The sequence below is a fragment of the Musa acuminata genome, chromosome BXJ1-3, assembly GCF_036884655.1.
Source record: "Musa acuminata AAA Group cultivar baxijiao chromosome BXJ1-3, Cavendish_Baxijiao_AAA, whole genome shotgun sequence".
NCBI classification, from domain to species: Eukaryota; Viridiplantae; Streptophyta; class Magnoliopsida; order Zingiberales; family Musaceae; genus Musa; species Musa acuminata.
In genome coordinates, this window is record NC_088329.1 from 32,936,517 (window position 1) to 32,948,286 (window position 11,770).

Below are 11,770 nucleotides of genomic sequence, written 5' to 3' on the forward strand. Positions count from 1 at the left end.
TCACAAGAAGGGTCCCAAGGCGGGCCCAGACCGCAGTCGAATAGAAAAGAAGGTTCCTCGCTTTATGAGATGAGACGGGGGCGGTGTTCTTAAACCCAGCACAAACCAAACGGAACGAAACACAACGAAATGAAATGAAATGACACGGTTTGGGCCGGGCAGGTAAATTAAGTGGCCCGTTCCGTGGCGATCCATCGACCTGTCTTCGGTGATTCGCCTCCATTCTTTCTTTCTCCATTTGCACATCAATCATGAATCAAGGAAACTGTTTGATGTACTCATTCATCCAATTAACGAGCGATGATATGTGTGATTGCAATATTAGTTAACTGATTTTTTGGGCAAGAAAAATGTAAATTGTAATTACTAAGATTAAGGGGATGAGTGCATGAATTGAAATGAGAAAGACAGAGTGGCACAGCGATGAGGGAGGAACAATTAGATTCTTGCAATTGAAAACAAATTATAAGGTATATAGTGGGTTACTATTTATTAATAGGCATTCATGATGCAAGATGCTACTTATACTCTTGTCATTATCATTGGCATGCTCTGGAGAACATTTAACTTGTTGGTAGCTACTCACCAACATTTTACTTGAACGGAAGGAAGAAGTCTTGGAATCATGCAAATGCCATCGTCAACTCTCCAGCTATATGACAAGCATAAGTCCAAATGATTGTTTCAAAGATGCCTTAATCTTTTTGTAAAGACAAGGTTAGGTGTCGGGACAATTGAAGGAGAGGATATCATCTCATTCTCTCTCGTCGGTAAAGAAGAAGAAGACGTGTGCTTGGGTGATCAACACTGATGTGTCAAATAATGTCGGCATGTACAAATATCTCTAAGCTCAAAGTTCATAAGAGTTTTAGCTGGAGGGAGCACTGTTCATCAAATCTTGATACTAGAATAGTTAACGGCAGCAGCTAGCAGAAGAAGATTGAATGAATCGAGCTTGTTTGTGGATGTTCTTCTTTGGAGCTGGTACTGTTCGTCGATGGAGGAACAAAACGTAGGGTCTTGGATTCGGGGGGGCGGGGGGGGGGGGGGTGACAGCAGCAGTTCACCGGAGATGTCGGCTGTCATTTGTCAACGAGATGGCCGCAAGCCAGACCGCAGCTCATGCATGGTTGCCCAAAGCCCCAACAAAAGCTCCCTTCCCCCCTTCTCCGTCGATGGCGACGTCTCCCCCACCGATCACCCAATCCGACGACCACCACTTGGTCCCCAATCTCTCTCTCTCTCTCTCTCTCTCTCTCTCTCTCTCTCTCTCTCTCTCTCTCTGCAGCGAAGAGGGAGAAACAGTAGTCGTCGTCATCGAGCTCGAGCGACCGACTCATGTTTTCTACTGTGAAGTGTAGACACCATCGCACTCCTTTCTCGGATCCGACGCCGTGACGCCTCCAACCCCATGCCGTACGTCTCATAAGCTTATACACATATTCCCAATCCGCGATCGCAGTTTGATGTCATTAGGTACCCAAGGATGATAACAAAAGCACTGCATCCTTTCCATGATTTCAGTGAATGAAACCAAACCAGCTTTTGTGAAGAGAACCGAAGCTACAGAGACCAGTGCAACTCTTCAGCAAAGTCAAACCCAGGCGGAGCTGGAAGAGTGTTGGCAGGGAATTAAGGATGTTCTAATGTAAATAGTTACTGGTGCACATGCAAACAGATCATTGTGCGGTCTACGAGAGGACTTGGATTTGACTCATCCATCCTCGCAGAAGAAGCTCCACAGATCTTTCTCTTTCTCGCAGCTGCACTCAAAAGCGTATCAGAAGCTCTACCGGATACAACGACTCCGTTCCTACCCCTCTCTTTCTGTGCGAGCTAAATGAGCAGCATGCAGCAGAAAAGAGCACGACCGAGTGATTGATTTCACCACACTTAAGACGATGCTGACAACTTATTGCAGCCACATCTCGAAGACCTGTAGACATGAAGAGAGCACGACGCGAAGGGAAACCATGGCGGAGGAACTCATTGCATGAGGTGGGGAGAGAGCAGCCACATCTCGGTCATCGACCGGGTTGGTGTGCTGTCGCGATCCGGACGGACTAAACTAGATCATGTGTCGCCATTGGGAATGGACCCCACGCCCCACATGGCTCCACTTTTTACGGCTTTTCGGAGCCGGTATCGAAGTGGGCTACTCTGAGCTGACCTGTGGAGCCATCGGTTCCTCCAATCACGAGAGCGGTGGGAGAGTGGGCGCACCGCGAAAGGGTAGGGGAAGTGGTCTAGGAACCTAAAGGCACTGCGGTCGGGCGCACACCGTAGAGGAACGCGTCCGCGGTGTGGCCGCACTCTTCGACGTCGGATCGAGATCGAACGGTTCGGGGCTCATCGTCAACGATTCTTGCGTCCTGAAGACGTCCACTTATCTATGTGCACCAAAACAAAAGAAGGAAGGCAAAAGCCACACTCTTCCTCCCACTGACTGCCTTCTCTCCCTATGTCCGGAGACGAGGCCGACCACTATGGCCGCCGCCATGATCACTTCCCTTTCCACGGTGAACCGTCGTCGGTGTCGCCGCAGAAGCCGGGCAGCAGCAGCAGCGGTGCAGCCAACAGTCTGCAGGTTTCCGACCTCAAAACGCTATCGCCGTTCCTGAGCTTCACCGACTACCTCCACGACACGCCGGTGGACTTCCACAATCTGGTTCCGGCCTTCGATGACCCGAGCCCTAGGTCACACCTGCTCGGCGGTGCACATGAGCCGTGTGAATTGTTGGCGGGCGGCGACGGCACGGCTCCGGTGACTCCCAACTCCTCGATGACTTCGTCGTCGACGGAAGCGGCAGGGGAAGAAGACTTGGGTGCCCGCAAGACGGATCGGCCGAAGCAGGAGGAGGGAGAGGAGAGGCAGGCAGCAGGGGGTGAAGAAGGGCGTGACAAGTTCAAGAAAGTGTAGGTTTTGATCGGTTCTGTGCATGTTTTGCTAGCTCTCCTTTCTCTGTTCTTGATTGGTGGCAGTCAATTATGATAGGCGGCTTAGAAATGAGTAGTTTATATGCTAATTGCTTTTGCCTTTTGGACTTGTTGTTCTACTGGGATAAGAACACTTGTCTAGCGTCTAGGGTTTCTCTCCTCCACTAGCAGAACAAATCACGGTTTGTAGGGTTTCCCTATTCCCTTTGATCTGCTTATGATCTGCCATGGTGCAATTTAGGATGAGAGATGCACGGGTCTCAGGAACCAGAGCTGAAAGAGGTGGTAGTGTGAACTGTGATGTGATCTTTTGATGTGGAACAGGAACAAGCCAAGGAAGAAAGGCGAGAGAAGGCAGAGGGAGCCACGGATTGCATTCATGACCAAGAGCGAGGTTGATCATCTCGAAGACGGATATCGATGGAGGAAGTACGGGCAGAAGGCAGTCAAGAACAGCCCATATCCCAGGTCAGTACGTATACTGCGCCAGCTTCCAGCTTCCAGCTTCCCATTACACCATCTCCTTTGCTAACACATCAGCCGCAGAAGCTACTACCGGTGCACGGCGCCCAAGTGCAACGTGAAGAAGAGAGTGGAGAGATCGTATCAGGATTCGTCGGTCGTGGTCACCACCTACGAAGGGCAGCACACTCATCACAGCCCAGTCAATCTTCGCTTAGCGCCACCTCCACCGACGACGAGCTTTCGCGGCGACCTGCTGTCGCATCAGCCGTCCCCCATGAACAGTAACATTAACCAGCAAGCCGAAGGCCATGGTCTCTTGCAAGACATCGTCCCTACTCTCATCCACAGCAAGCAGCGACAGTAACATACTGCTTTACTCCCTCATGCTGCTTGTGTGTGTTCATAAGATGGGTATGAATCGACGATGTAGAAACAGGGAAACTCTAATCGATTCTGGGCTCACTCTATGTTTAGCCTCCGTGTAAGGACACTAATGATTCAGAGAAGCAGGCTGGGAGATCAGAGTGAGTGACACGGCTTTTCTGCGTGAGGAATCCAAGCTTTTGGTACGGCTACATTAAATGCTTGGCCATGGTTGGTCTTGTTCTTGTTTGGTAGCTGGAGTTTATGGTGAAAGCGTCAGTTGTTTACGAAGGGGAATTTGGAGTCATGAATGCTATTGGCTCCATTTCTTCTTCATGATTGCAGATGACAACAGCCAGAACTCGTACACATTATTACACTTTGCTTATCGAATCTTAAAGGTGAGAAGACGGTCTCTCTCTCTCTCTCTCTCTCTCTCTCTCTCTCTCTCTCTTGACTCATTTTGTTACTCTCCAAGGACATGAACATTATCTTATCATAAAAGTTATAGATCAAAAATGATACAAATGGACTAAATGTGCAAGTAAAATGCATCACATGTATCAGAACTAATCATCCTTCTTGAAATGAGGTAGAATTTACGAGGAAGGAAGGGCTTATGCTGACTTTTATATAGGTTTAGGCGATTGACTTGAATCAGGAGTAAAGTTTGTTTTACTGGTAAGAAACAATGTACCGATTAATCGATGATATAATATATATGATCTTATATCGATGTATCGTGTGTCGGCACGATAGAATGTGTCAATAGTACAAATTAACTTCAAATATTTTTAAAAATAGATAAAAAAAATAAATTAAAAATAAATATAAATTTAGTAAAGTTAATTTAAATTAGAAAAGAATAGTATCACATATCTTAGAATCAAAAATATGATTATTCATCTAAAAAATGATTAAAATTTGAGAAAAAAATGTATATCTTTAATTATAGAGTTGTTCATTTGACTTTGAGTGTTAATCCTCCTTAATTAATCTTTTAAGCTTAATCCAATCCATAAATCATAATTTTGTAAAGTTCAAAAGAGTACAAATGAGAGAAATATATGAGTGGGGAAAGTGAATGAGAGTAGAAAAGTTAGAGAGAGTGTAAAAGGAGAGAAGGAGAGAATAGAAAGGGCTTAAAAACCCCTTTTACTAGTTCAAACGGTCTAATGGATCGTTTGAATCAAATTATTTTTTACCCTTGATCAATATTAGTTGAAATATGATCGTTACCGATCGATATAAGTTGATAACGATCGAATTTTGATCGTTTTTATCATTGGAGACTTCATATTAGGTGATAGAGAATGTATCATATAACGTAGACTTCATATCGTCAAATAATATTATATCATAGCATGGGAGACGTTGGTCAGGGGCATTTCTTTTGTTCTTGATGGATTTGGTGGCATGTGAAGGGAGTTTGTTTGCAAGGATTCTCTGAAGGCTGGCTATAAGTGAAGCACAAGAGTAGGGATGGCTGCCAATTCCTTCAAAGTCAATAGGAAGATGCATATGTGCATGTGTAATGTGATGCAAGTTTCACCAATTAACATCTTTGAGGTTGCTATATACTCCATTTGTTGTTAAGTGTCCATCAGTCTACCAAATAAATATAAACTAGACTGACAGTTAAATCTATGCATACAAGAAGTAACACAATGAACTTAAAAGAAGCATATCACTGTAACATACACTGATAGAATTAGCTAAAATGATGCATGAACATTACCAAGGATACATGAACAAGTTTTATTATAATAATAATAATAATTATTATTATTATTATTATTATTATATATATATATATATAAGAAAAAGCCAAGTCATATCAAACCAGTATTTTATGGGATATGGAGACTGCTCATGCATAACATAATTCAGGTATGACCATATCCTTATCCTTCTCAAATGAACTGATCTATATCCCCTACTAAATAGGGGGTTTACATGATGGTTGGATGTGTAGCTAAAATAATAATTGATATGACCTAATCAATAGCTCAAGTCACACACTCCCATGATTCATCATCTCTACAAAAAATTCACTTTAATTATTTGTAGCATAAAGGAATACAATACTTGGGACACAACATCATCTCATAATTCATGGAGTCGAAAAACACAAGTTAAATTTCACAATAATAGATTCCTAGATGATTTAAGAAGTTGCTTGTGCCACTAATTTACCAGATATTGATATTATTAATATGAACAACTCAATCAAGTTCATCTCCTGCCGAAATAAAAGGTTTTTGGCATATAAATTCATCATCTGTGATTAGCTCAATAAATTTCTCAGTGTGTATTAACACATCATAAATTAAACAATCACTTTGGGAAAATAATCAATTGCTACCCAAAGGTTAAGCAATAGGCATTATTACAGTAGACTGAAAACTTGGACATATGATACTCACTTGGATGTCCTGCTGCCCTTATAAAGGAAAAGTGACATGGTGAGAGATAATGTTTTATTTCCCCCTTGCGCAGAATTGCAAAAGGGTATATGGTGTTGTAGCTCAAAGTAAGAAGAAAACATCCATGAAAAGTTGGCACACTGGAAATGCCTACCAAAGAGATTACTGATTCAATACCTGTACTTTAAACACTGATAAGTAATTACACTTGGTGGAACAAAAAGAAGAAAAGGCATGCCAACGTTTATTCCGAAAGTTTGAGAATTATGTTGGCTTAGTTGTTCACTTTGTAGCAGCATCAGCTTGGAGAGACTGTAGAAGCTCGACAACTGCAGCTCTGTCAGGCATGCTTGGGATGGCCCCCTTAACTTGAACACAGAGTGAAGCTGCGGCAGCTGCAGCATAACGATCAAGGAGTTTTATTAGTTACCTAGGATGACATGAGAACCATGCAATAGGAGTTTTGTTTCTCTGTACCGGCAAATTTCAAGCATTCTTTCATAGGCTTGCACTCAACAAGAGCCACAGCAAATGCAGCAGTGAAGGTATCACCGGCTCCCGTGGTATCAAGAACTTCTGAAGCAGGTATGATGGGTTGTACGATTGGATCTTCCCCTTCAATAAATAGAGCTGAACCTTTTGCCCCAAGTTTCACTAGGACTTTCTTGACGGCCTGATACAAAAAAGTGGCAGCATTACCATCTAATGCTTCATGAGATTTAATGTCTGGGCATCTCTCAAATAAAATCATTCTTCAATTGCCTATATGCTGTTTGTTAAGTAACATAGTAATGCTGATATGCTCTTGATGGCAGCTAGATGCCAAATCAACTTGATATGTGGAGATTGCATGTTTTGGAATACTAAAGATTGCACGAACAATTATCGACAAGATTAGATCTATACTAAACTAACAGTCCTTGAATTTGATTTTAGGACCTGCATTGATCTGTATCAAATATCAGAAGGTACAGTCCTGAGTATTCACATTATCAGTGAACCTCAAAAAACAACAAATGCAGGAATTAAAAGAGCAACCATCACAGGACCTTTCAGAAAGGTCTTGTGTTTGTTACATCAATTGTGTTTTATAAAAGCATCAACTTTTAAAATAATATTTTTCTGAAAACATCATGGTAATCATCATCCTAAAAAGAAGTCAGACTCGTTGGTTTAATAGTTCATCTTGGACCCATATTTTGAAAAATATAAGTCCCATGATCTAATACCTATACATAGTATTCAACATTTGTCCATCTCATATAACTTCCTATGACGAAAAGGAAAAAGAAAAGATAGGATATAATGCATTTTAAAATATGCTATCATTAAAAAATTAAAAAACAAAGCAAAGTAATATACTCTCGATTCATTGATAAAGGGACAATTCCAAGTTTCAGGACACTTTTAAGTGTTTCTACGAGAAGCAACAAAAAGCAAAAAAGGGGTGAATAAAGTTATTTCTAAGACATTGATCTCACCTTCTCATGGATTCTTTTTGCAGCATGGCTGATCTGTTCAAAAGTCTCTGTTGGCATTCCTGTCAAACGTGCTAACTCTGTTTCATTTGGGCTGAAAATATCCACAAGCTTTATGAGTTCATCAGGAACAGGACCTTCCTTCCCTCCAGCATCTAGAATAACAGGAACTCCTGCACCTTTTGCAGCCTGAAGATGACAAAGATTCAACTTAATGCCAAAACATGGACAGGCATTATAAAGGAAGGCAGGAAACAACACAAAACATGTGTTGTAGCTGATAATTATCTACGCAAGCAATCAGCACACACGAAGCAAAAACGTACATCAACATAGTATTAGATATCAAGCCCTAAGAAACACTTTCAAGCATGTGAGCTCAAGAACAAACTAGATCAGACCGCTTGAAGTCAAGAAAAAAGACTTGGTAATTTGAAATTCAATGGTGCAGGATCAAAGTAAAACAGAACTACACAGTTTTCATCCATCTTAACATCAATGCTCAACATCAATCAAGAAAAAAAGTATTAAAGAAGAGAATCCTGTTTCTGAACTTAGAGATAATAATATGATAAACTAAAGTTACTCTAGGGCATAAATTTCCAAGTTTTATTTCTATTAACAACACAAACAAAGATAAAAATCAATTTTTTTCACATCCAACAGCATTTATAAGATCCTAGAGAAATAGTAGAAGTATTCTATCTTCATCCAAAAGTGAGAGATAGATTAGTATTATCAGTGATAGAGAGATTATCGTCGACGAATCGTCATCCGACACGTGGCCTCCGTGTGACATCCAGGCTGGAAGAAGGAGATAAGTTGGCCCCACTGATCTGCCCACGTGGACAAGGGTCCAAGACAGGCAATTGCAAGTTGTCTCCCCTCTTGTCGCCCACATGGAGAAAAGGCAATGGGAGGTTGTTAGTGGCGATTGAGGATTGCCTCCCTGTAGAATATTCCACAAAATATTCACCCATTTACAACTAAGTATAAAGGCTCATTTTAGCATAGTTGCAAGGGGTCATTTTTCACCACTCGCATCAACACGCACCTACCTTGGGTTACTAACTTTGACGTCGAAGGAATCGAGTCGAGAAACCTCTCTTGACCTCGTTAGTCTTCGTGCAAGTTGTGGAAGTTGGGTGCCCCACCCCCTTCATTGATAAGGCATGAAGGTCGAGCACCCTGACCCCCTCGCCACAGATGTGTGGAGGTCGGGTGCTCTGACCCCTCCTCGATACCGAGGCATGGAGGTCGAGGGCCCCGATCCCCCTCGCTCCTCCATTTTCTTGTCCTCCAGCTAGAGCAGATGCAATCACCTCTATAGCTCTTGCAACTCGTCTATGAAGGACTTGCCAGCCACCGTGGAAGACTTGTCGACAAGAGGAGCATGGAGAGCCCGTCTCGGCTCTCCTTGCACACTTCCCCCAAGCGGAGACAAGGATTCGCCGATGGAGATGTTGATGTTACTCGGCAACAAGTTCTTCAACGCCTTCCAGCTTCTCCCCATCCTTTGAACAATCACGATTGCCATGGCTGAGCGGAAGGGAACAGAGAAGAGAGAGATGTTGGATTTAGAGACATTGGATATCTCTTACAATAAGCTCAGTGGAGCAGTCAATTCACAGTTAGGTGGCTCGACAAGTTGCAAAGCTCGAATCTCTCTGTGGATCTCTTCATCGGGTGGACGCTTGCTCTTGGAAAACACCAAGGATTAGATGAATTGGTTCTGATTGCAAATTCCTTCGATTGCCAAATCCCAAGTGAGATTGGTGACCCGAAATAGGCATCTCGATGGCTCCCCCCCCCCCACCCCCAACTCTATATGGTGCACATGTCGGATAAGCTGACAGTTGCACTTCGGGACCTCTTGGGAAAAATTCCTAAAGCGCACCTTCGAGGAAGAGGACAAATGATAGAGAGAATATCATCGACCAATCATCATCCGACACGTGGCCTCCACATGGCATCCAGACTAGAAAAAAGAGACAAAGGATGCCCCCTCACCGGTCTTCACGCGTGGACAAAGATCCAAGATAAGCAATTGTTGGCTGTCTCCCCCCTTGTCGCTCACGTGGAGAAAAGGCCAATGTGAGGTTATCAGAGGTGGTTGAGGATTGCCTCCCCACAAGATATTCCAAAGAATATTCTACCTATTTACGACCAAGTATAAAAGCTCATTTTACCACAATCGTAAGGGGTTAGTTTTTACCACTCACATCCACATGCATCTACTTTGGATCACTAATTTGAGTGTCAGAGGAATTGGGTCAGAAAATCTCTCTCGACCTTGGTCTTCGTGCTGGTGACACCTAGTAAATAGGTAGAATATTCCAAAGAATATTTTACCTATTTACGACCAAATATAAAATCTCATTTTACCACAATCGCAAGGGGTTATTTTTCACCACTTGCGTCGCGTCCACACGCATCTACCTTGGATCACTAACTTAGGTGTCGGAGGAATTGGATTAGAAGCATATACCTTGGATCACTAACTTGGGTGTCGGAGGAATTGGATTAGAAAACCTCTCTCGACCTGGTCTTCGTGCAGGTGACACCTCGAAAGCTTGATGTTTCTATCTCGGAGGTACCTTGGACAACCTTGTGCGCACAGGTCTGGAATCTTTTTCCGCTTAATGGGAGATTTTCAAATTTAGCACAGCAATAGAATAAGAAGAAGAAAGAACAGACTTGCACCGAGAGAAAACGAAGAAAGAGCCAATTTCTGTATAAGGAAATAAAGACGCATAAATGGTAACAATGGGGAAAGATGACATTTTGGATTCCGGAGAACGAAGCAAATCCAGATCAGAAGGGGGCAAAAAAAGCATTCAGCCATGATGCAAGATGCAAGCAATTCCAGATCTCCAAAAAGGTACGCAGCTCCAATGATGAGTGGTAAGTAATCCTAAAACCGCAAATCTTCGATTACCTGAGCGACCTGGATATTGACCCGATCGGGGATCTCGCGCTGCAGCAGCAGCACTCCAGCACTACGGACGACCTCCAAGTCCTCGTCGCGAGGATCCTCGGGCCAGCAGCTCATGTTGGCCCCGCCGACGATGATGATGGCGTTCTGCCCGTCGGACTGCAGCATCACCACGGCATGGCCGGTGGGCGCGCTGGACACCCGCGCGAGGCGGTCGAGGCGGACGCCGCCGCCACGGAGGGCATCCTCGATAAGGCGCCCATGGGCGTCGTCCCCGATCTGGCCGACGAAGTAAGTGGGATAGTCAAGGCGGCCGCCGCAGCAGGCCTGGTTGGCGCCCTTGCCGCCCGCGAGCGTCTGCCCGGCGCGGGCGGCGATTGTCTCGCCCTCAAGGGGGAGGCGGTCGATCTCGACGTAGATGTCGGCGTTGGCGGAGCCCACGACCACCACCGGCTTCGCCGCCGAGACGGAGATGGCGGCGGCGCCGGCGGGGGAAGAGGAGGAGAAGGCGGCAAAGGAGAGGCGGGCTGGGATGGGACGTTCGGTGGTGGGGTGAGGGTGCTCGGCGTTCCACCACTGGCTGCGGCGCTGCTGCCGCGGGGAAGAAGAAAGGAGGTGGCCTCGAGTTAACGAGTTCATGGGAGGTCGTCTTCGCCGTTGTACAACTTGGTTGAGCGAAGTGGCGATGGAAGTCTATTACAATATACCTAATGGCATATTTCGAACGTACGGAATGGGGCTTATCTGCTAGTAATTAGTTTTTCTTAAAAAAGCGAAGCTCTGATCTCCCATTTTTGTGTACATAAAAATTGGATCAGTGCATATCATCTTATTTTTAAATATTAAAAAAAATTATTTTTATGACTCGAATTCGTATGTGGCAAATGAACAATCTTATCGTTGTAATCTTTTTAGCAAAATAATATTATAACATGGAATGCTTTTTGAACAAATTCCTTAAAAAAGCTCCTAATTTTATCTTTTCTGGTTCCTATTTTTATTTTCTTTTTGAATTTTAAATTTTCAAGAAACATTTCAAATAACTTACAAATATGTTTTTTTTAAAGTCATTACATGAAGTTATAATATTTTTATTTCACTCGATTTAATGAATTTATTATAACTTTGAGAAAAAACCACTTTATTATTATTATAGAAAGGTTTTA

At 43.6% G+C, this 11,770-nt stretch overlaps 2 protein-coding genes across 2 annotated transcripts; one reads left to right on the top strand and one right to left on the bottom strand.

Moving 5' to 3' along the window:
* Window positions 1–2,352: 2,352 nt before the first annotated feature.
* On the top strand, window positions 2,353–4,144 carry LOC135624985 (WRKY transcription factor 71-like). Its single transcript, XM_065129163.1, has 3 exons — window positions 2,353–2,916; window positions 3,262–3,405; window positions 3,484–4,144. Exons 1-3 carry the CDS (start codon window positions 2,462–2,464, stop codon window positions 3,764–3,766), a joined length of 882 nt encoding a protein of 293 aa, XP_064985235.1. The 5' UTR covers window positions 2,353–2,461; the 3' UTR covers window positions 3,767–4,144.
* Window positions 4,145–6,228: 2,084 nt separating this feature from the next.
* LOC135624991 (ribokinase-like) lies at window positions 6,229–11,300 on the bottom strand. Its single transcript, XM_065129176.1, has 4 exons — window positions 10,608–11,300; window positions 7,673–7,858; window positions 6,669–6,864; window positions 6,229–6,586 (listed from the first exon to the last, which is right to left on the bottom strand). Exons 1-4 carry the CDS (start codon window positions 11,241–11,243, stop codon window positions 6,474–6,476), a joined length of 1,131 nt encoding a protein of 376 aa, XP_064985248.1. The 5' UTR covers window positions 11,244–11,300; the 3' UTR covers window positions 6,229–6,473.
* Between the last annotated feature and the right edge of the window lie 470 nt (window positions 11,301–11,770).

Excerpts from the sequence above, each read along its gene's own strand:
- LOC135624985 (XM_065129163.1), top strand. The coding sequence starts at position 2,462 with ATGTCCGGAGACGAGGCCGACCACTATGGCCGCCGCCATGATCACTTC. Across the intron at positions 2,917-3,261 it reads CGTGACAAGTTCAAGAAAGT|GAACAAGCCAAGGAAGAAAG; the intron begins GTAGGTTTTGAT and ends GATGTGGAACAG. Across the intron at positions 3,406-3,483 it reads AAGAACAGCCCATATCCCAG|AAGCTACTACCGGTGCACGG; the intron begins GTCAGTACGTAT and ends CATCAGCCGCAG.
- LOC135624991 (XM_065129176.1), bottom strand. The coding sequence starts at position 11,243 with ATGAACTCGTTAACTCGAGGCCACCTCCTTTCTTCTTCCCCGCGGCAG. Across the intron at positions 7,859-10,607 it reads TCAATATCCAGGTCGCTCAG|GCTGCAAAAGGTGCAGGAGT; the intron begins GTAATCGAAGAT and ends TGTCATCTTCAG. Across the intron at positions 6,587-6,668 it reads AGAATGCTTGAAATTTGCCG|CTGCCGCAGCTTCACTCTGT; the intron begins GTACAGAGAAAC and ends GTTATGCTGCAG.